Raw genomic sequence first — 19,433 nt, forward strand, 5'->3', positions numbered from 1 at the left:
CTCTCCAACGTTGCACAGCAGCAGAAACTAACTAACTGACCCATATTCACTGTTAAATCCAGCAGGCATTTACCAGTAAACTTGACTTTCCCATAGAGGTCATGGATCTGAGGAGCAAGGCCAAGCCTGAAGAGGTAGAGACTGGAGGAGAGAGAGAAGCTCAAGTTAAACACAACACAGTCACATAATATAAAATCGTAATGGTGATAATCATTAAAGCACTGGCTTGATGTTTACCTCAGTGCATGGATGCAATACACAACTCTAGGCATGTTCTTCTTGTCATAGATGTCTGTCGTCTCTGGGTGGAAGATCTGAAACAATGACATTACTGCATTAGGCCAGTTATGACAGAAGTTCACTGGAACTATGTTCATATTACAATCTGTGTCCAAATATCACAATTATGATTCTATTCAGCATAAATATACATTTTCATATTAGTGTCATCATTAGAACCAGTTGGCACACCTCTGGCTCTATTGAGATGCCATGCATCATTTTAGGAAAACGGGCTCTTTTGAGACAACCCAAAACTTAGTCCGCCCAGTTCAGACTGTAGATTCTACTCAGACTAGAGTGACGTCTCTTGTATTTGTCAGTTACCGTTGGGAGTCCGACTTCCTGCATGGCATTACGCCAGTGGTTGATGTTGTCTGTGTGACGGAACTGCAATCCCAGGGCCTGGGCGAAGAAAGATGTCAGTACATTACTAATCATAATATCATGAAACAATATCATATCGCTCCACCAAAGCCATAACCTCTTGTTAGTACTCTTACTAGAGTACTAACAAGTAACTTACTAACTAACCAACTGGCTAACTCCAAAAACTCCCATCAGACAAGCAGTCTTACTTTTGTGTTTGTTATTGGTTGTTTATGTCTGATACCTTCAATCCAGGTTACAGAGATAGAACTATTGTTTATATCTTACAGGCTTATCCTAATGTACTGAGTAGTCCATTTTCAAGTTTTTCCAACTGAAAGACCACATGTGACTATGTTAGTCATAAAGTTTTTTTCTTCTTCTTAGAAATGGACAGACAATTAACTAAACTAGAAAAAAACGGATGGCATAGTGGAAGGTGTTGACCTTGTAGCGTTCCTGATCGAGGTCGAAGATCTTTTTAAGAGGGACGTTGTTAGGGGAAAAGCAATGTCCCAGTTTAGCCAGCAGAACACCATTCCTCAATGACTCCTCCAACTCTGTAGGAGCAGGAAGCTCCTCATGGAGACAAGCTTCCATCCACCTGGCAAACACACATGCACACACTGAGGTTTCCTTCCTGTCTTGTAATGTCCAGGTATGAAGTGGCTGTTAGGAATGACAAGCTGTAGGAAACTGGACTTCAGCTGATACCTTTTGGCCTCCTCCAGCCTGCACAGGTACTGATAAGCCACATTCTGGATGCGCTGCACGTCCATTTCCTCAGCTGTCAAACGCTCGTCTACAAACCAAACGTCCACAGTTAAAACCACCTTACGCTAAATAAAGGAGTCCTACAGCGTTAGCAAACTTAAAGAGGTGGCTAACTGACATTTTCTTCGTGGTATTTGAAGAAACAAAAAATGAAAAGAAAATGGTGCTAAACTTTACTTACATGCTGAGCGGGTTTGTCCAGCCGAGTCCCCCATTCTCTCTGTCCGGCTGTACGTCAGACCAGTTAGCTCTAGTTAAAAACAAACGAACAATGTTTAACGATTTAACAATCTAACACTGTCATCAAGTGTATTAATTCTTGTAGATTCCTCTCTTCTCTGCGTGAAATTAAAGATTTGAGCTTAATACCGAATTAGTCTTTCGCGTCAAACCTGGACAGCGCGAAGCTAGTCTTGCGTGGAGAGGTTTCCGAGCCAGGTTTGAAATGTCCCGCCGGCTTCTGATTGGCCACATTAACAGCCCTCGCCGAGCTCTCATTGGCTGTATGCACAGCAGCTACTCTTATTGGGCGGCAGATTTGCATTATGGCTCCTGCTGTTTATTTTTCGGGGTGGCCCAACTGAAAGCGTATTTTTCTCAATGACCCTTTTCCTCAGAGGCAACTTTATCCGATCTCCACTCTAAAAAAAATAATATTAATTTTAAAAAAAATCGCGTTTGGAGACGTCTTATCCCATTGAGTCTGTTTTATGAATCGGAAGTGCTTGCAGAAATAGTTTTTGTAGTTTTGATTTAGGGAGGACGTTTGATGTTGCCTTGGCAACGACGCCAACGCGTTAGCCGCACTTTGCTTGGTCCACGATCCACTTTCCTGCGAGGACGCTACGGTTACGCTGTACACATACGTGTACACACGCAGTCTCTCTCTCACGCACACACACACAGAATAAAAACGAGCATTCACTTTGAAAACAAATCGAAGTTTTACTAAATTTGTTTTGTTTCAAAAGACATTACCACGATCGCAGTTACCATCTACAGGTAGGGGATGTAGCGTGATGCAGATTGACATGAGGACAGCCAATACACCGCGGACACCTCAACTAAATAAAGTGAGTGAAAATATCCCTACTACCATAGTTCAGGTAGTCCATATGTTGGTATTAACCCCACCTAACGTCATATAGGTCGATCATATGTTTAAAATAACTACCATTCTACTGTAAACTACTAATAAGACACGTTAGTCCCTAGCTAACGGTATTGTATGAGGAAGTCAGGAGTTGCAGAGAAGTATGTAGGAGTGGTGCAGGATACGTATGAGGGAAGTGTGACAGTGGTGAGGTGTGCGGTTGGAATGACAGATGGGTTCAAGGTGGAGGTGGGATTACATCATGGATCGGCTCTGAGCCCTTTCTTGTTTGCAATGGTGATGGACAGGTTGACGGACAAGATCAGGCAGGAGTCTCCATGGACGATGATGTTCGCGGATGACATTGTGATCTGTAGTGAGAGTAGGGTGAAGGTTGAGGAGAGCCTGGAGAGGTGGAGGTATGCACTTGAGAGAAGAGGAATGAAAGTCAGTAGGAGCAAGACGGAATACCTATGCATGAATGACAGTGGAATGGTGAGGATGCAAGGAGTGGAGTTGACGAAGGCATTTGAGTTTAAATACTTGGGGTCAACCGTCCAAAGTAACGGGGAGTGCAGAGGAGAGTGCAGGCAGGGTGGAGTGGATGGAGAAGTGTGTCAGGAGTGATTTGCGACAGAAGGGTACCAGCAAGAGTTAACGGGAAAGTTTACAAGATGGTTTTGAGACGACCAGCTATGTTATATGGTTTGGAGACAGTGGCACTGACGAAAAGACAGGAGGCGCAGCTGGAGGTGGCAGAGTTGAAGATGCTAAGATTTTCACTGGGAGTAACGAAGAAGGACAGGATTAGGAACGATTATATTAGAGGGACCGCTCAGGTTGGACGGTTTGGAGACAAAGCAAGAGAGGCAAGATTGAGATGGCTTGGACATGTGTGGAGGAGAGATGCTGAGTATATTGGGAGAAGGATGCTGAATATGGAGCTGCCAGGGAAGAGGAGAAGAGGAAGGCCAAAGAGGAGGTTTATGGATGTGGTGAGGGAGGACATGCAGGTGGCTGGTGTTACAGAGGAAGATGCAGAAGACAGGAAGAACTGGAAACGGATGATCCGCTGTGGCGACCCCTAACGGGAGCAGCCGAAAGTAGTAGTAGTAGTCCCTAGCGAACAGGTCTGGCCCTTTAGCCGAGCGGTTAGTGATGTCGCCTTGTGGTGCAGTTCACCTCGTATCGAATCCCGCACCGGGCAAGAAAGTAACCGGTTACACTACCATTAAGCCTATTTAGGAGTAGTGCATGAATCACTATTTAGCTAGGTCAGTTACCGGTTATGAGTCAGACATAGATCATCAGTATCAAATATGATATGTTATCGGTCTAAGCATCGGCTTGGTGTCGATGCAGTTGCCCACTGGGGACTGGGGTTCGCGCCCCGGTCTCGTCAGATCCGACTATGGCCGGACTCGGTGAAGCAGCAATCATTGGCAACGCTGTCTTCGGGAGGGGGGCGGAGTCGGCTTGTGTTCGTCATGTGAATGCGTCTCTGTGTGTGTCGGAAAAACAGTGGTTCGGCTTGGATTCGCCTTGTCACGAAAGTGGGGAGGCGCTTTCCTTCGAGACTGCCGGCCGGAGAGATGCAGTTGGCGAACGCATGCAATACGAGGGTGGGTGTTTGAATTAAAATAGGGATCAATTGGCCACTAAATTGGGAGAAAAAAGGGAAAAATCAGAAATAAATGTATAAAAAAAATAAAAAAATAAAAATAAAAAAAAAATATGATATGTTATGGCCACATCCTCACCCACGTGTATTTTATCAACAGTTTTGTCAGAAAGCAGAGATGGTTAAACATTTTGGAAAGGACAGGAGAGTCAACCACTCATTTACATGGAATCTGAACAGGTCAGCCACAAAGACAGCCCGCTACTCTGTGCTTCTTCCAACATTTGGATAACAAGTAAATGTAACTACCCTGTGTAACGAGTAACGCCTATGCTTTTAGAAAGTATTGGATACATTAAATCCGTGGTAACTTTAGCAAATAACAAGAACCCCTGGACATAGGGAACACCGAGTGGATAAACTACAGGATGTTACGTATCAATCTGAGTGTACTGAAATTAACACTTGTCTAGTCTTGTCTGCCTCTTTTCTTTTCTTTTTTCATTTTCCCAAAGCCTCTTTCATACCAGAATCCTGGTATTTTAGATATAGTTGGTGAGCAGCCTTTTCACACCGCCGAGTCAATTCCAACTTTTTCCCTGAGAGCCTCCATTCACACACTCTTTATTTCTTATTTTCATTTGTGACATTTATATTTACTCATTTAGCATACGCTTTCATCTAGAGTTACAGAAGAGTCTGCAGTTAGCAAATAAACTTGAATGTTACCAATTGGAATCATAGAGCACGTCATAGTAATCATATCATAGTAGTACTATTTGTACATAGTAGTACATAGTAATTATATAATAGTAGTACTAGTTGTACATAGTAATCATATCATAGCCAAGAGTGCATATCAAGTTGACTGTACTTTGTGTAGGTGTGCCCCAGTGCATCAATAGGCTTTGAATGTGGTAATATAAGTCAAAATACAAAGATTTACAGTGACTCAAGTCAGAAAACAAGCAAATTAAGCTATCAAATGTAAGTAGAAAAGGGGCTTTTATTGGGATTGTTGGATTTACGGTAACACAACAATTCATGCCAGGGGCTATAGTATGGCACAGTGGTTAGCGTGGTCGGCTCACAGCAAGAAGGTCCTGGGTTCGAGCCCCGGGGTAGTCTAACCTTGGGGGTCGTCCTGGGTCATCCTGTGTGTAGAGTTTGTATGTTCTCCCCGTGTCTGTGTGGGTTTCCTCCTGGGGCTCCGGTTTCCTCCCACAGTCCAAAGACATGTAGGTCAGGTGAATCGGCCATGCTAAATTGTCCCTAGGTATGAATGTGTGTGTGTGTGTGTGTGTGTGTGTGTGTGTGTATGTATATGTCGGCTCTGTGTGATGGCCTGGCAGCCTGTCCAGGGTGTCTCTCCACCTGCCGCCCAATGACTGCTGGGATAGGCTCCAGCATCCCCGCGACTCTGAGAGGAGGATAAGCGGTTCAGATAATGGATGGGTGGATGGGCTACAGTATAGAAACAAACATCTATGTGTTACAGAGAGTTACAGTTTTAACAGTTTGTGTTCTTAAAGGAAGTGATGTTTTCAATATAAAACCTTATATCACTCACAAAGAGAGTAAAAAGAGGTTTGCACATCATGAATTTAGACTGTGGAAAAAGTATTTAGCCAATAGAACAATGAGATTAATCATATAAAATACATTTGCTTCCTTTCATCTATAATCTGTAAATTCGAGAATTATGAGTACATATGGGACCTGTTTTGCAGAATCCGTCGGTATACTCCCAGTACCACCATAAATATCAATATCCTTTCAGTTTGGAGGTTACAAAAGGTACAAGTCTAGTTACTATCAGTTATAAATCTTCTCATAGACTGTGAATTAGGATAAACACCATGTGTGGAATTTTCACTGGAATTTCATCAGGACTGTCAGTACAAAATAACAGGAATATAAAACCGCAAAATTAGATGATTTGAAATAAAAATCCAAACTGAGTTTGGATTTTTCAGACGTCATTTGAGCCAGTGGACTTTAAACGTGTTTTTAAGAGCTGAAAAACTGAGCAAATTCAGACCACATTTTCACACAAAGTCATTACAGATCTTAACATAATGTGTCCTGTTCTTCCATAAGAAATCAAACAGCATCTGATCATCAACATGTAAGTTAACAGTGTAAGTAATTTTGACAGGCTTCCAGCCCAGGGAGAAAGAGTTTTTCCTGCTAATGGGGAATTTCTGAACAGCCAATATTTTAAACCTCTTCCTCATTTTCTCTCTTATAGGAGTAAAATTGTCTGCATATCTGCTTTTGTCATATGTGGATATGATAACACACAGGTAAGTTACTTTACCGTTCACAGGAACATTGCAGATAACTGCTGTTGTACATCGCTTGATTGATAATAATTCACTTTTATTAGTCTTTAGATAAAATTTAGAAGCTTAAAAAAATCTTTTATTGACCTCAATAGCTAAAAAAATCTGAGTTGAATATTGCATAAACAAGGTGGCGACATCATCCAGTTGACTTAAATGTACGCACACACACATATATATACATATATACACATATATATATATATACATATATACACATATATATATATATATATATACACTACCGTTCAAAAGTTTGGGATCACCCAAACAATTTCGTGTTTTCCATGAAAAGTCACACTTATTCACCACCATATGTTGTGAAATGAATAGAAAATAGAGTCAAGACATTGACAAGGTTAGAAATAATGATTTGTATTTGAAATAAGATTTTTTTTACATCAAACTTTGCTTTCGTCAAAGAATCCTCCATTTGCAGCAATTACAGCATTGCAGACCTTTGGCATTCTAGCTGTTAATTTGTTGAGGTAATCTGGAGAAATTGCACCCCACGCTTCCAGAAGCAGCTCCCACAAGTTGGATTGGTTGGATGGGCACTTCTTTGAGCAGATTGAGTTTCTGGAGCATCACATTTGTGGGGTCAATTAAACGCTCAAAATGGCCAGAAAAAGAGAACTGTCATCTGAAACTCGACAGTCTATTCTTGTTCTTAGAAATGAAGGCTATTCCATGCGAGAAATTGCTAAGAAATTGAAGATTTCCTACACCGGTGTGTACTACTCCCTTCAGAGGACAGCACAAACAGGCTCTAACCAGAGTAGAAAAAGAAGTGGGAGGCCGCGTTGCACAACTGAGCAAGAAGATAAGTACATTAGAGTCTCTAGTTTGAGAAACAGACGCCTCACAGGTCCCCAACTGGCATCTTCATTAAATAGTACCTGTTAGAGCCTGTTTGTGCTGTCCTCTGAAGGGAGTAGTACACACCGGTGTAGGAAATCTTCAATTTCTTAGCAATTTCTCGCATGGAATAGCCTTCATTTCTAAGAACAAGAATAGACTGTCGAGTTTCAGATGAAAGTTCTCTTTTTCTGGCCATTTTGAGCGTTTAATTGACCCCACAAATGTGATGCTCCAGAAACTCAATCTGCTCAAAGAAGTGCCCATCCAACCAATCCAACTTGTGGGAGCTGCTTCTGGAAGCGTGGGGTGCAATTTCTCCAGATTACCTCAACAAATTAACAGCTAGAATGCCAAAGGTCTGCAATGCTGTAATTGCTGCAAATGGAGGATTCTTTGACGAAAGCAAAGTTTGATGTAAAAAAAATCTTATTTCAAATAAAAATCATTATTTCTAACCTTGTCAATGTCTTGACTCTATTTTCTATTCATTTCACAACATATGGTGGTGAATAAGTGTGACTTTTCATGGAAAACACGAAATTGTTTGGGTGATCCCAAACTTTTGAACGGTAGTGTATATATATTATTTTTTTAGTACACAGCCATATTTACCTCAGTCGCTACACTATAGTACATATGCCATTTTTCATTTTTTACTTTTTTCTTTTTCTCGTTGCTACTTTTATTGCTAACCCCTGTGAATACTGTGTACACTTGTTAAATTTTTATTTTTGTTGGACTGTTAAATGTTAAATATTAAAATGCGACTTTGGTCATTTCAGGTGGAAAAAGATCCTGGCCTTTAAATACTGTTAAATTTTTGATTATAGATTTTAGTTTAACTTTATATTGGTACGTTGTATTTTTTTGTCTTTTTTTTTTTTTTAGATTAGCCTGATGCCTAAGCCTTTCATTGCCAACAATGTCTGCCAACATTGGATTTGACAAATAAACTTGAAACCTAAATTGATGTCTCTCTATGATAGTAATTTCGAAGCAGAACCTGCATTAAAGGAGAGTGACAAAAGTTGGCCCGGCTAGTAACAACAGCTTTCTCTTCTCCCCTCTCACTCTTTTCTAGCTCATTCATGTCTCTTGCCCACTGGAGAGCCTGACATGGCATTTGACAAGGGGAGCAGGGGCTGGAAGAGTATGGCACAGGGGGTGAAGAGGAGGTCCAGGGAGTCAGAGCCTACTGAACTTCAAACGTCCGTAGAAGAGCTGACGGCGAGTGGCCACTTTTCCCTTCAGAGCGCCCGTTGGGAGGAAGCCCTGATCTGCCTTAAGAAAGCACTCAGAGCTGCTACTGAGGTGAAACCTGCTTCACTCTTAACTACAGACATGTCGCTGGTAGAAAGACACACTCTCATCTCTGAAATCCTCTTCAGTTATGATGGGCAGATGGACATGAGGAGGTGAGGACCTCCTTAGGAGAACAGTCGGGGTTGGGGGTTGCAGAAAAGGGCTGTAGCTCAGTGGTTGGAAAGACGGTTTGAGGTTTCTTTTTACACTCACTTTTCCTGCTCGTTGACAACAAATAGTCGATCTGGAGTTTAGTCACATGTAACCGATCTGGTATGTCGAAGCTACGGTGTTCTTTCATAAAAGCCTCCACACCGCAGCGCTGTGAGAGGTGGACTGCCTCTGGTTCTCTGTCAGAGAGCTGAGTTTTGCCCTTCACCATCACTGCTTTGATTTAAAACTATGTCAGCAGAGACCAATCTTCCCTCTTCGTGGGACCCAGACGCTTACACATCCCAGAATTCAGCTGCTCCTTAAACAGTCTTGGCGGTCAAAGAAGCCACGAGGTGAACTAACCCGCTGTCACTCTTCCCTCTGATCCCTTCATCCTCAGTTGCAGGACCGCAGGGTGCGGCGGGCTTGTTCCTTCAACCTGGGAGCAGCTTACATAGAGATGGGCAGACCCGAGAAGGGACTGGACTTTCTGAAGCAAGCCCGGCTCTGGGAAAGAGGGGAGCGGGTGGCAGACCTCCAGTTCAACCTGGCTGTGGCTCACCAGGCGCTGGGGCGGAATGCAGATGCGGCTGGATACTTCCTCCAGGCTGCCCAGCTCTACCGCTCCCAGGGAGACGGGGACAGTGAGGGAGACACCTGTGTGAAGATGGCCCAGTGCTACATCCAACTCCGGGTCAGAACTATGGTCGAAGCAAAGCTAATCTATAGTACAGACACTACTAATCTAGTAGCATCACTGGTGCGGCACATACAGTACTGACACACGGCGTACAGACTAACCTAGTACCTCAGTACATACTGACACTCGTGGTACACAGACAACAGGACCTCTAACTGACTAAACTAGTTTATTCTTCTAGAAACAATGTTCTACGCTGTGGCATACGTAAATCTTCCGAGCAAGCTTGAGGGAGTTTAAAGTTGATTTGTAGTGTGACTATCTCAGGTCACGCTGGGATTTTTAATAAGCTGATGGAATTCCAGGGACTCTGAGAGAGAATTTGCTGAGTGTGTGTTTCGAAAACAGCAGTAAAAAATGAATCAGCTTTCATTCTCGTGTGTGTGTGTGTGTGTGTGTGTGTGTGTGTGTGTGTGGTCTGCAGGACACGGAAGGCCTGGACATGTGTGTAATAGAAAAACAGGTGCTGTGTTGGAACATTTCTGACAAGCCAGAAGCTGTTCCACCAGTCATTTTACGATGATAAATATTACTGTAGTAAGATTTATATCAAGGTACTAAGTCCATAGGAAGTGATGACAGGGTATCCCAGAATGCTCCTCTTCTCTGCCTGTTTGTTTAAAGTCTGATGTTTACATTTATATCTATGTGTGTGTTTAGGACTGGGGTCAGGCGGTAAGGAGTTTTCTGAGAGGTGGAGAGAGCTACAAGATCGCCGGCAGGTCAGACGCTGCTGCCATCGCCCACAAAGAAGCAGCAAGTTGCATGATCCAGTCAGAGCAGTTCAGCGTGGACGACATAATCAGCGTGCTCGCAGAATGTCAGGTGCTGAGTGACAGCATCACAGACAAACACACTTTGGGTGGGTCCATATCCTCATCCAGCAGAACTCCGTCTCTCCTTCCATTCCTCTCTCTACTTCTCTTTCTGCACCTGTCTGCCCCCCCCTTCCTGTTTGATGCTTTGCTCTCTCGGTCTCTCCAGGTAGACACACAGTTAGTTCTAGTTCTCTATCTGTTGTGAGGAGGGATGGGCTTAACATGGCAACAAGGTGGGTGAATATTTGGTTTGCTGCCTGTGTTGAGGGCAGTGGACTCATCAGCAGAGTAAAATCCAATGGATCAGAATAAAATAGAATAAATAAAGGTGGATCTATCATGAACTACCATGGCTGCAGCACAGAATTGACCTCCTCATGATGGTTGGTGAGCTGGTCTAAGTTCCTGTCTGTCTCCAGGTGAGCTTTACCTGTCCCTGGGTCTGTGTTACTCCCAGCTGAGATACTTCCAGGAAGCAGTGGGCTGCTACCAGCTGGGCTTAAGCCAGAAAGACTCCCCACCTGCCCACCGGGCTGCCCTGCTACAGAACCTGGGAGCTGCTTTGAATTCACTGGGTCGGTACCATCAGGCGCTGGACTACCACAGACAGGCTGCTGGTCTGCACGGTGAGACACCTGATTCACACACACTCATACCCATACACACACACACACACACACACACACACACACGTCCATTTTTACCTAAACACACACACAATGACATATACACACTTTCATACAAAGACATGCATAAACACACACTAACATACACACACACATATTTAAACTTACATAAATGCACTCACAGTCTTGTGTTTGTCTCATAGTGAAGTACTTGCGGGCATTATGTCACCTGACAGTGTTAAATAGTTAAATTCTTTGTCAAATCAAACCAACATATAAGATGAATATATACACATACATGGGCGGCACGGTGGCGCAGTGGTTAGCACGGTCGCCTCACAGCAAGTAGGTCCTGGGTTTGAGCCCCGGGGTAGTCCAGCCCTGGGGGTCGTTCTGGGTCATCCTCTGTGTGGAGTTTGCATGTTCTCCCCGTGTCTATGTGGGTTTCCACAGTCCAAAGACATGTAAGTCAGGTGAATCGGCCATACTAGATTGTCCCTAGGTATGAATGTGTGTGTGTGTGTGTGTGTGTGTGTGTGTGTGTGTGTGTGTGTGTGTGTGTGTGTGTGTGTGTGTGTGTGCGCGCCCTGTGATGGCCTGGCAGCCTGTCCAGGGTGTCTCCCCACCTGCTGTCCAGTGACTGCTGGGATAGGCTCCAGCATCCCCGTGACCCTGGGGGCAGGATAAGCGGTTTGGATAATGGCTGGATGGATGGATGGATGGATGGCAAAAAAGCATTACATATAAATTTGGTCTGACAAATTTGCACAATTCTGATTTTCCTGACAGGTACTTATAGTGAAAATAAAAAAAAACAACTTTAAAATACAACATTATGGGCATGAACATTAGTAAGTAAATGCTTAGCTGAATGACACCCATGGTTTTGACCGACAGCATAACTCCTTATCTCTCCTCATGACATGGAGCATGACCTGTCACTCCAGGTCAGGGAGACGTCGCCTTCCTTTCCAGTAGATGACCTTAGTCTCCGTTCTGTTCCCCACCCTTAAACTCTGTGTGTGTGTGTGTGTGTCTGTCTGTCTGTCTGTCTGTGTGTGTGTCTGTGTGTGTGTCTGTGTGTGTGTAGGGTCACTGCGTAACAGGGGATCTCAGGCCAGGTGTTTTAGTAACCTGGCATTAGCATGCAGGGAGCTGAAAAACAACCAAGAGGCAGCAGAGAACTTCTTGCATGCCCTGCAGGCTTTCAGAGACACAGGTACCTGTCTGTCTATCAGCACCTATCCATCTGCCTGTCTGTCTATCCATCTGTCTGACAATCCAGCTGTCCCTGTGTCTGTCTGTCTAATTTGCCTGTCTGTCCATTTGTTTGTCCGTCTGTCTGTCTGCCTTTGTGTCTGTCCATCCATCCGTCTCAAGGTTTGTCTCCATCACTCTGTTTATTAGTACGCCCGTCAATGTCCATCTCATCCTTTATGCCCTCACTGTGAAGAGTGTTAATACGTACGTGTGGAGGGTTAAAGAGAGAGGGGGGGGGGCGAGAGCGAGACAGGAGGTTCTCTCTATCCTCTAATGTTCTGTTTTAGTCACAGCTGAACTTAATTATGGCTCTCCTGATATTCTCTCTCTCTCGCTCTCTCCCCCCTCTCTCTTGCTCACACACACACACACACATTCTTCTGTTCCTCTTCCTTTTGAACTCAGTGTTAATGAGTGCTGAGGACACAAGACTCATTACTCTTTAGATGAAATTAAAGTGAATAACACCAGCCAAGAATTTGGTCTTTTCTGCCAGTCACTGACCACCCTATTCTATTGTAAACATCCTATTCTATTCTCAGCAGCCTGTTCTAGTCCATTCTACTGTAAACATAAGATGATGGAAACATGATCTATTGTAAAGGCCCCTTTCTTTTGTAAACATTCTCTTCATTCATAAATCTCGTGTTCTATTGTAAACATCCTGTTCTATTCTCAATGTCATCATCGTCATCATCATCATCAGTTCCGTAACCTGATGCCTCAACAGGTTGAGTCATCATTGTGTTTTAGTGGGGGGGGGGGTACCTGGTAGTCCCTATCTCCTCCCCAGGTATGGATGGCCGTTGGTTCACAGAGGAACTTATCCACCCTTTGACAGGTTTTGTTTTTAGTCCTGCTGGGTGTCCGCAAACCCTCCTCACAACAACCCAAAGGTTGAAGTGGGGGTGCCGGTTTAGTCGCCAATGACCCGGCAGTTGCAGTTTAACGTCGTACCCAAGACCGTTCTCAATATACAGTTGTATTATAAACATCCTTTTCTATAGTAAACATCATCTTCCATCATAAACATTCTGTTCTACTGTAAAACTCCTGCTCTGTTTTAAATCTATTGTTCCACTGTAAACATTCTATCACATTCTAAACATCCGGTTCTATTCTAAACATCTAAATGACTGTAAATTAGTGACGATTGTAGATTATTCTGCAAATGGTACCTGTCCTTTTGATGGCTCACTGTCTGTCTGTCTCTCTGTCTCTGCAGGAGATCACCCTGGTCAGCGTCAGGTGTGTGAAGCTTTAGGTGAGACCTACTTTACACTGAGAGAACTACATAAATCCATCCAGTACTATAAACAGGCCCTGGCTGCTCTCCCACCCTGCCAGGTAAGTTCTTCACAACACCTCAACTCAGCACAAGTCCACTACTGTTCAGAAGCAAGAAGGAATGAGATGAGAATAGAGGGGATGGAGCGGACAGTTTTTGTAAAGCGGACATTCATATAAAGTGGATAGTCTTTATAAAACGGTCTTTAGAGAAAGATATTGTTGTAGAAGGGACAACTTCAGTCTTTACACTACTGCTGCTCTTTGGCTCCACCTCATTGAAGATCTTTTCTTTTTAACAGTGAGGGGTCACAGCATTTGTCAAGGCATTGGTCTCATGTCTGTATGAGGAACAGTTGACTGCAGTAGTATAACAGAATTGAGGAACAGATGGATTCTCTCTCTCTCTCTCTGTAGGACTGGTGTGTGTCAGTGCAGGAGCGTCTGGTAAACAAGCTGACGACAGCACTGCAGCAGCAGCTGTATCTGAGTCTGACCGGAGGACTGCAGGTCTGTAACAACACCCCAGCTGCAGTAAAACCAATAAGAATCCACCAGATAGTGGAAGGAAGCTCCAGGGTCCGGTTTACATCCCAAAACTGCACACTCTACCATGTGTGCTTTCAAAACTTCCACTATGCTAATGAAAACTCGCCGTCTGTACTGACAAGTCCACTCTGTGCAGGAGGTTTCGGGTTTCTTTGCCCACCCCTCATTTGCATATTAGACAGCGATTGGCTTTTGGATTTATGACATACCAAATCTAGCTCGTACACTTGAATCTCAGATTTTAGGGAAGTGCACAGACAGTTGCTCCTCCGGTACAGGAATGTGGAAACACCGCTCTAGCGACAAACTCTGCACAGACGCAAGTCTGTGTAGTCAAGGTCAGACATTTTAGGGGACAAAAACATAAGAAAAACAGATTTTTGAGTGGAGGCGTACTTTAACAAGTAGACTCGTTATTTATTACAAACCACTTTCGACCATATTGGGCGACCGGTTTAAAATTAGTTTGAAAAAGTGATTTGGCAAAATTCACAGACCCTGGGAAAAGAAAGGGAGGAAAAAATTTGGTTCAGGGTCTTTTACCTTCATCTCTGTTCAGTGAATTAATCAGTGCTTAATCAATGAAGAAGTTGATTGCTTTATAGCACCAGCAGGAAGCCAGCTGTAAACATAGTTTAAATAATAAGACAATAAGGACATCCTGGTTCAAATCCCTGTGTTAACTCTGGCTTGGTCAGGCGTCCCTACAGACACAATTGGCCGTGTCTGCGGGTGGGAAGCCGGATGTGGGTATGTGTCCTGGTCGCTGCACTAGCGCCTCCTCTGGTCAGTCGGGGTGTCTGTTCGGGTGGAGGGGGGTGGGGAATAGCATGATCCTCCCACATGCTACGTCCCCTGACGAAACTCCTCACTACTACTACTACTTTCAGCTGCTCCCGTTAGGGGGCGCTACAGCGGATCATCCGTTTCCATTTCTTCCTGTCCTCTGCATCTTCCTCTGTAACACCAGCCACCTGCATGTCCTCCCTCACCACATCCATAAACCTCCTCTTTGGCCTTCCTCTTCTCCTCTTCCCTGGCAGCTCCATATTCAGCATCCTTCCCCCAATATACCCAGCATCTCTCCTCCACACATGTCCAAGCCGTCTCAATCTTGTCTCTCTTGCTTTGTCTCCAAACCGTCCAATCTGAGCGGTCCCTCTAATATACTCGTTCCTAATCTTGTCCTTCTTCGTTACTCCCAGTGAAAATCTTAGCATCTTCAACTCTGCCACCTCCAGCTCCGCCTCCTGTCTTTTCGTCAGTGCCACTGTCTCCAAACCATATAACATAGCTGGTCTCACAACCATCTTGTAAACTTTCCCTTTAACTCCTCACTGTCAGGCGAAAAGAAGGGGCGACTCCACAGAGGAGGCATGTGGTAGTCTGCAGCCCTCCCCAGATTGGCAGAGGGGGTGGAGCAGTGACCGGGGAGGCTCGGAAGAGTGGGGTAATTGGCCGGATACAATTGGGGAGAAAAAGGGGGGGAAATCCAATCAATAGATAGATAAATAAATAAACAAACAAATAAATAACACAACATGCAGAGAAGATCTCACACACCAAGTTTTGTTTGAAGTGATCATCTTTAACTTATTCATATGGTGGAATGTCTGTTTCGTTGCTACCTATCGCGACTACGATTCAGTTTACTCTCAGTCCATGAAAGCCTTTGCTTTTGAAAGTGTCTGCATTTTTAAAAATGGTGTTGGTACAACACTTTCCGTGAAAACAATTTTTCAAGCTGCCCATATGAACCATGAAAAGGAACTGAGGCATTGCACTCCAGTCACTAGCAGCAGTCGGCCGACAAGAGAGGACTGTCACAACTTCCGGTTTGGGTTGCTGTCACAGGACCATGGGTCACGCCTCGATGCCAAGTATGGGGTCAGTCAGACGAAGCATCAATTAACTACAGATGTGTTTGTCAACTTGGCCCGCCCTACCCCAAAATCAACTGACACATGGCAGCCATACTGTGTACACAACTCTAACCATGTCTCTGTGTGTGTGTGTGTCTCACTGTTTTTTTCTCTCTTGTACTCTGTCTCTCTCTCTGAACAGAGAGGGAAAGGTCCACATGTCCCGCCACCTAGAATGACTGACAGGTAGGTCCCAGCCAATCAGCACCACCGTGAGCATTTAACACCAGCGAGGTTCCCACGGTAATCAAGCTGCGTTTCCAACAGGCTAACAGACATCCCGGTTTCACGGACAGGGCGGCAACTCCTGGGCCAAGCCTCTGATTCCAGTCTTCCATCCTACTCTCAAAACAGCCCTGAAGTGACAGGTAAACACACAAATGGTGCTCTCTCAGTGTAGTTTTAGTGCTGGAGTGCCGCTCTCAGTAACAGTGTTTATCCCATGTTGCCACAGACAGTTGACTCAGTTCAGCTGGACACAGCGTTTAGTGGGAGAAACGTCTCATCACTCACCTCCTCAGTCTCAACTGACTGCAGGCACCCCCACCCTTATAAGCAACACAGTGGCATAACTGGTTGGTTGGGGCTGAGGTGGGGGGGATACCTGCGGTCAGCTGAGACTGAAGAGGTCACTTGGATGAGTGATGAGGCGTTTCTCCCACTAAACGCTGTGTCCAGATGAACTGATGCAACTTCCTGTGGTTTCCTGTATTATTGAGCACGCATCAAAAAAAGACATTTCCTGTTTGTGAGTGCAGGGCGGAGCCGTGTGGACACGAATAAGGAAGCAGATGATTGTGGGTAAGCTGTGCACACACACACACACACACACACACACACACACACACACACACACACACACATCAGTTTAAACATGCAGCCAGTTTTACTTTTCTTCCTACAGCCCTAACCTTGTTCAATTTATGTGTGTGGGGTGAGCGGGTGGGGGTGGGGGGGGTCGACCTTTAACCACTAACACCTCCACCTCTCTTCTTCTTACCAGGAAAGTTTCTGATGGTCTTTCCCAGCAGCTGGAAGCGGATCATCAGAACCAGACTGCCTGGATCCATCCAGCAAACAGTAACGCTAGTCAGTCTTGTTCAGTCCAGTTCTTTATAAATCCCTTGATGGTCCCATCCTTCTGTCAGTGGGGCTGTTCCTCTGAGACTCTGTTGGAGCCGAACCCAAAAGAGGTCCAGCAAAGGTGGAACCGTTTAGACACGTAGGATGAAAGGAAGTTTGCTGTACCAGCTTGTTGTCGGTTGTTTAATCACTGAGGTAATCTTTAATAATAACGTGGGTGAAAAATACGTCTTCGCCGCCGGTTTGCCATTAAGCTAACAGGAAGCTACCTGCCCCGACACTAAAGGGAACAATGAGAATGTGATTGGGGGAACTAGACCACACAAAATATTCTGCTTATCACAGAGGAAGTGGTTCTGAGCATAACACTGACGTTTGTTTTGTAGGTGAACGTCCACCTGAACCGCCACACCCCAACAGGTAATGTGCGTCTTGTCCAGTTCGCATCTATTAGCAGGGGCTAATCAGTATGGTAGCTGGCCTGCTCTGAGTCCTCATTGGTGCTTGTTTTGTTTCAGAGAGCCCTCACTGGCCCAGGACCCAGAGAACCAACCCACCGGACGGGCTGATGGCAGCCGGGCCACGCGTCACTTCAGAAAGTGGACGTCTCGTTTTTGTACCGTCATGTGACTGCGGTACTTAGAGGTTCTAGGGACTGCTTCCACGTCAAGGCCTTTACTCCGGGATACCTACCGCCGACCCGCTCTGGAATAATCCAGTCAGAATAAAAGCCGTTCTGTTTTAAAGACTCTGGGAAGACCTCGGAACAGACCAGGAGGCAATAAAGAAGAACGTCCGTTACCTTTAATGTCAGCTGGTCTTTAAATCCACGCCGTAAACTGTATTCATTATTCTGTCATTTCTATCTGTTCACACACACACACACACACACACACACATACTCGCACATACACAAGCACACACAGTATTTAGACACTACTAACACAGCTGGATTGAACAGCGAAGCTCTGACATTTCAACTTTTGCATTCTTCACTTGCTGAGTGGAACATGGCCAAAAGAAGTATGTATTGATCAGGAGTCAATCTTACGGAGTGAAGGACTCGATGTCACATGGTGATGAGTTGGTTTTACTGTCCAGACACAGACGACAGGTGTTTTGAGTGCCCATGGCTTCTGCTTTCTAAGGAATTAGTCATTCTGTGCTAATCTGATTTTCTAAAGGGCACATCATTAATCAAAACTAAAGCAGGGTCCCATTAAACTCAACCTTCACCGTTAAATGCTGCTGGATAATTGTGTTGCCGGGACACACTCGTTACTGTCAAGTCAAGTCGTATAGCCCAAAATCTCAACATAGGGGCTTTCATCATCATTGGCGGTCACTTGGGGTTGAGTATGACCGTCCTCTCTCTGGGTCCTCAGGTGGGTGTAGAGGCCGATCCTGGAGCCGCATAACGGGGGGGGGGTGCCTGTGTGTGACGGAGAACCAAGATGATTGGGAACCACCCTCTGTTGCAGCCTTCATCCACTTTTCACTGCCGTTGTGACCTGGAGACATCTTCCACCAGTTCTGCCATTGAGGTCTTTGTTGGATCGCGCTTCATCTGGAACCTCCCTCTTGACCGATCCACCTCTGGTGACCCTACCAGGAGCCAAGCTCCAGATGACATAGCTCTTGGGATCATTGGTACACGCAAGCTTCTCCACCACGACAAGGTGGTGATCCAGGAGAAGCCAAGTGGCTTTACATTCGCTACAATATACAACAGTATACAACAATATACGACATAGCGGTATAGGACACCTTCTGTCCTTGGACCCTGAATCAGGAAAATGCCACAAGAAAAACATTATTGGGTAAATCAAAGAAAGTTTAATCAGTTCATCTGGATACAATGTTTATTGACAGATAAAGATTGTATCCATTGTAACATTGCATATGTTTATTGACAGATACGTTTCATCACTGCATCCAGATGAACTGATTCAGCTTTCTCTGGTTTTCTTACCTGGATTGTTGAGCATGCATCAAGACAGAAGAGAGATCCGTCTTCCAGAATGGACAGACATGCAATAGCTATAAGTGTCAAATGCACAAAAATAACAGAATTATAATGTAAGATCGTAGGTTACACAGAGCGAGGTAACGTACAATATATACAGTTGATGCGTAAAATAAAATGTGCTGGATAATAAAATTGTAAGGAGAGAGTGCACAGCAGATTTAGTGAACCAAGACGCCAGCCCAGACAGCATCCGGATGTGGGCCACTTCAGGCAATGATGTGGCACTGATGGCCTTCTTCTGGCCCAGACAAAATGGATGTGAGCCTGAAGTGGCCCGCATGTATAATAGCAAATATGGGCCAAATATGCCAATTCAAATGTGGGCCTTTTTTGACAAAGATGCGGTGCTCTCGGCAACATGT

At 44.7% G+C, this 19,433-nt stretch overlaps 2 protein-coding genes across 2 annotated transcripts in view; one reads left to right on the top strand and one right to left on the bottom strand.

The window, feature by feature from the left end:
* iqgap3 (IQ motif containing GTPase activating protein 3) overlaps window positions 1-1,442 on the bottom strand; it is a 32,759-nt gene extending 31,317 nt beyond the window's left edge. Inside the window, exons 1-5 of the mRNA XM_056286165.1 lie at window positions 1,363-1,442; window positions 1,096-1,252; window positions 607-684; window positions 238-314; window positions 74-141 (exon numbers count right to left, since the gene is read on the bottom strand). Coding sequence (XP_056142140.1) covers window positions 74-141; window positions 238-314; window positions 607-684; window positions 1,096-1,252; window positions 1,363-1,427 — 445 coding nt within the window. The 5' untranslated portion in view covers window positions 1,428-1,442. The remainder of the gene's footprint in view (window positions 1-73; window positions 142-237; window positions 315-606; window positions 685-1,095; window positions 1,253-1,362) is intronic.
* A 7,016-nt stretch (window positions 1,443-8,458) lies between these two features.
* LOC130117904 (tetratricopeptide repeat protein 24) lies at window positions 8,459-17,672 on the top strand. Its single transcript, XM_056286166.1, has 9 exons — window positions 8,459-8,653; window positions 9,198-9,491; window positions 10,158-10,359; window positions 10,735-10,941; window positions 12,032-12,160; window positions 13,427-13,548; window positions 13,906-13,998; window positions 17,108-17,181; window positions 17,561-17,672. The coding sequence occupies exons 1-9, from the start codon at window positions 8,459-8,461 to the stop codon at window positions 17,670-17,672; spliced, it is 1,428 nt and encodes a 475-aa protein (XP_056142141.1).
* Window positions 17,673-19,433: the final 1,761 nt, after the last annotated feature.

This window comes from Lampris incognitus, chromosome 9 (genome assembly GCF_029633865.1).
Source record: "Lampris incognitus isolate fLamInc1 chromosome 9, fLamInc1.hap2, whole genome shotgun sequence".
In the NCBI taxonomy this organism is placed as follows: Eukaryota; Metazoa; Chordata; class Actinopteri; order Lampriformes; family Lampridae; genus Lampris; species Lampris incognitus.

What these genes read in the sequence shown, in the direction of transcription:
- LOC130117904 (XM_056286166.1), top strand. Translation starts at nt 8,459, where the DNA reads ATGGCATTTGACAAGGGGAGCAGGGGCTGGAAGAGTATGGCACAGGGG. An exon ending in CACAGACAAACACACTTTGG is followed by an intron (nt 10,360 to 10,734) that starts GTGGGTCCATAT and finishes GTCTGTCTCCAG; the next exon opens with GTGAGCTTTACCTGTCCCTG. An exon ending in GCAGGCTTTCAGAGACACAG is followed by an intron (nt 12,161 to 13,426) that starts GTACCTGTCTGT and finishes CTGTCTCTGCAG; the next exon opens with GAGATCACCCTGGTCAGCGT.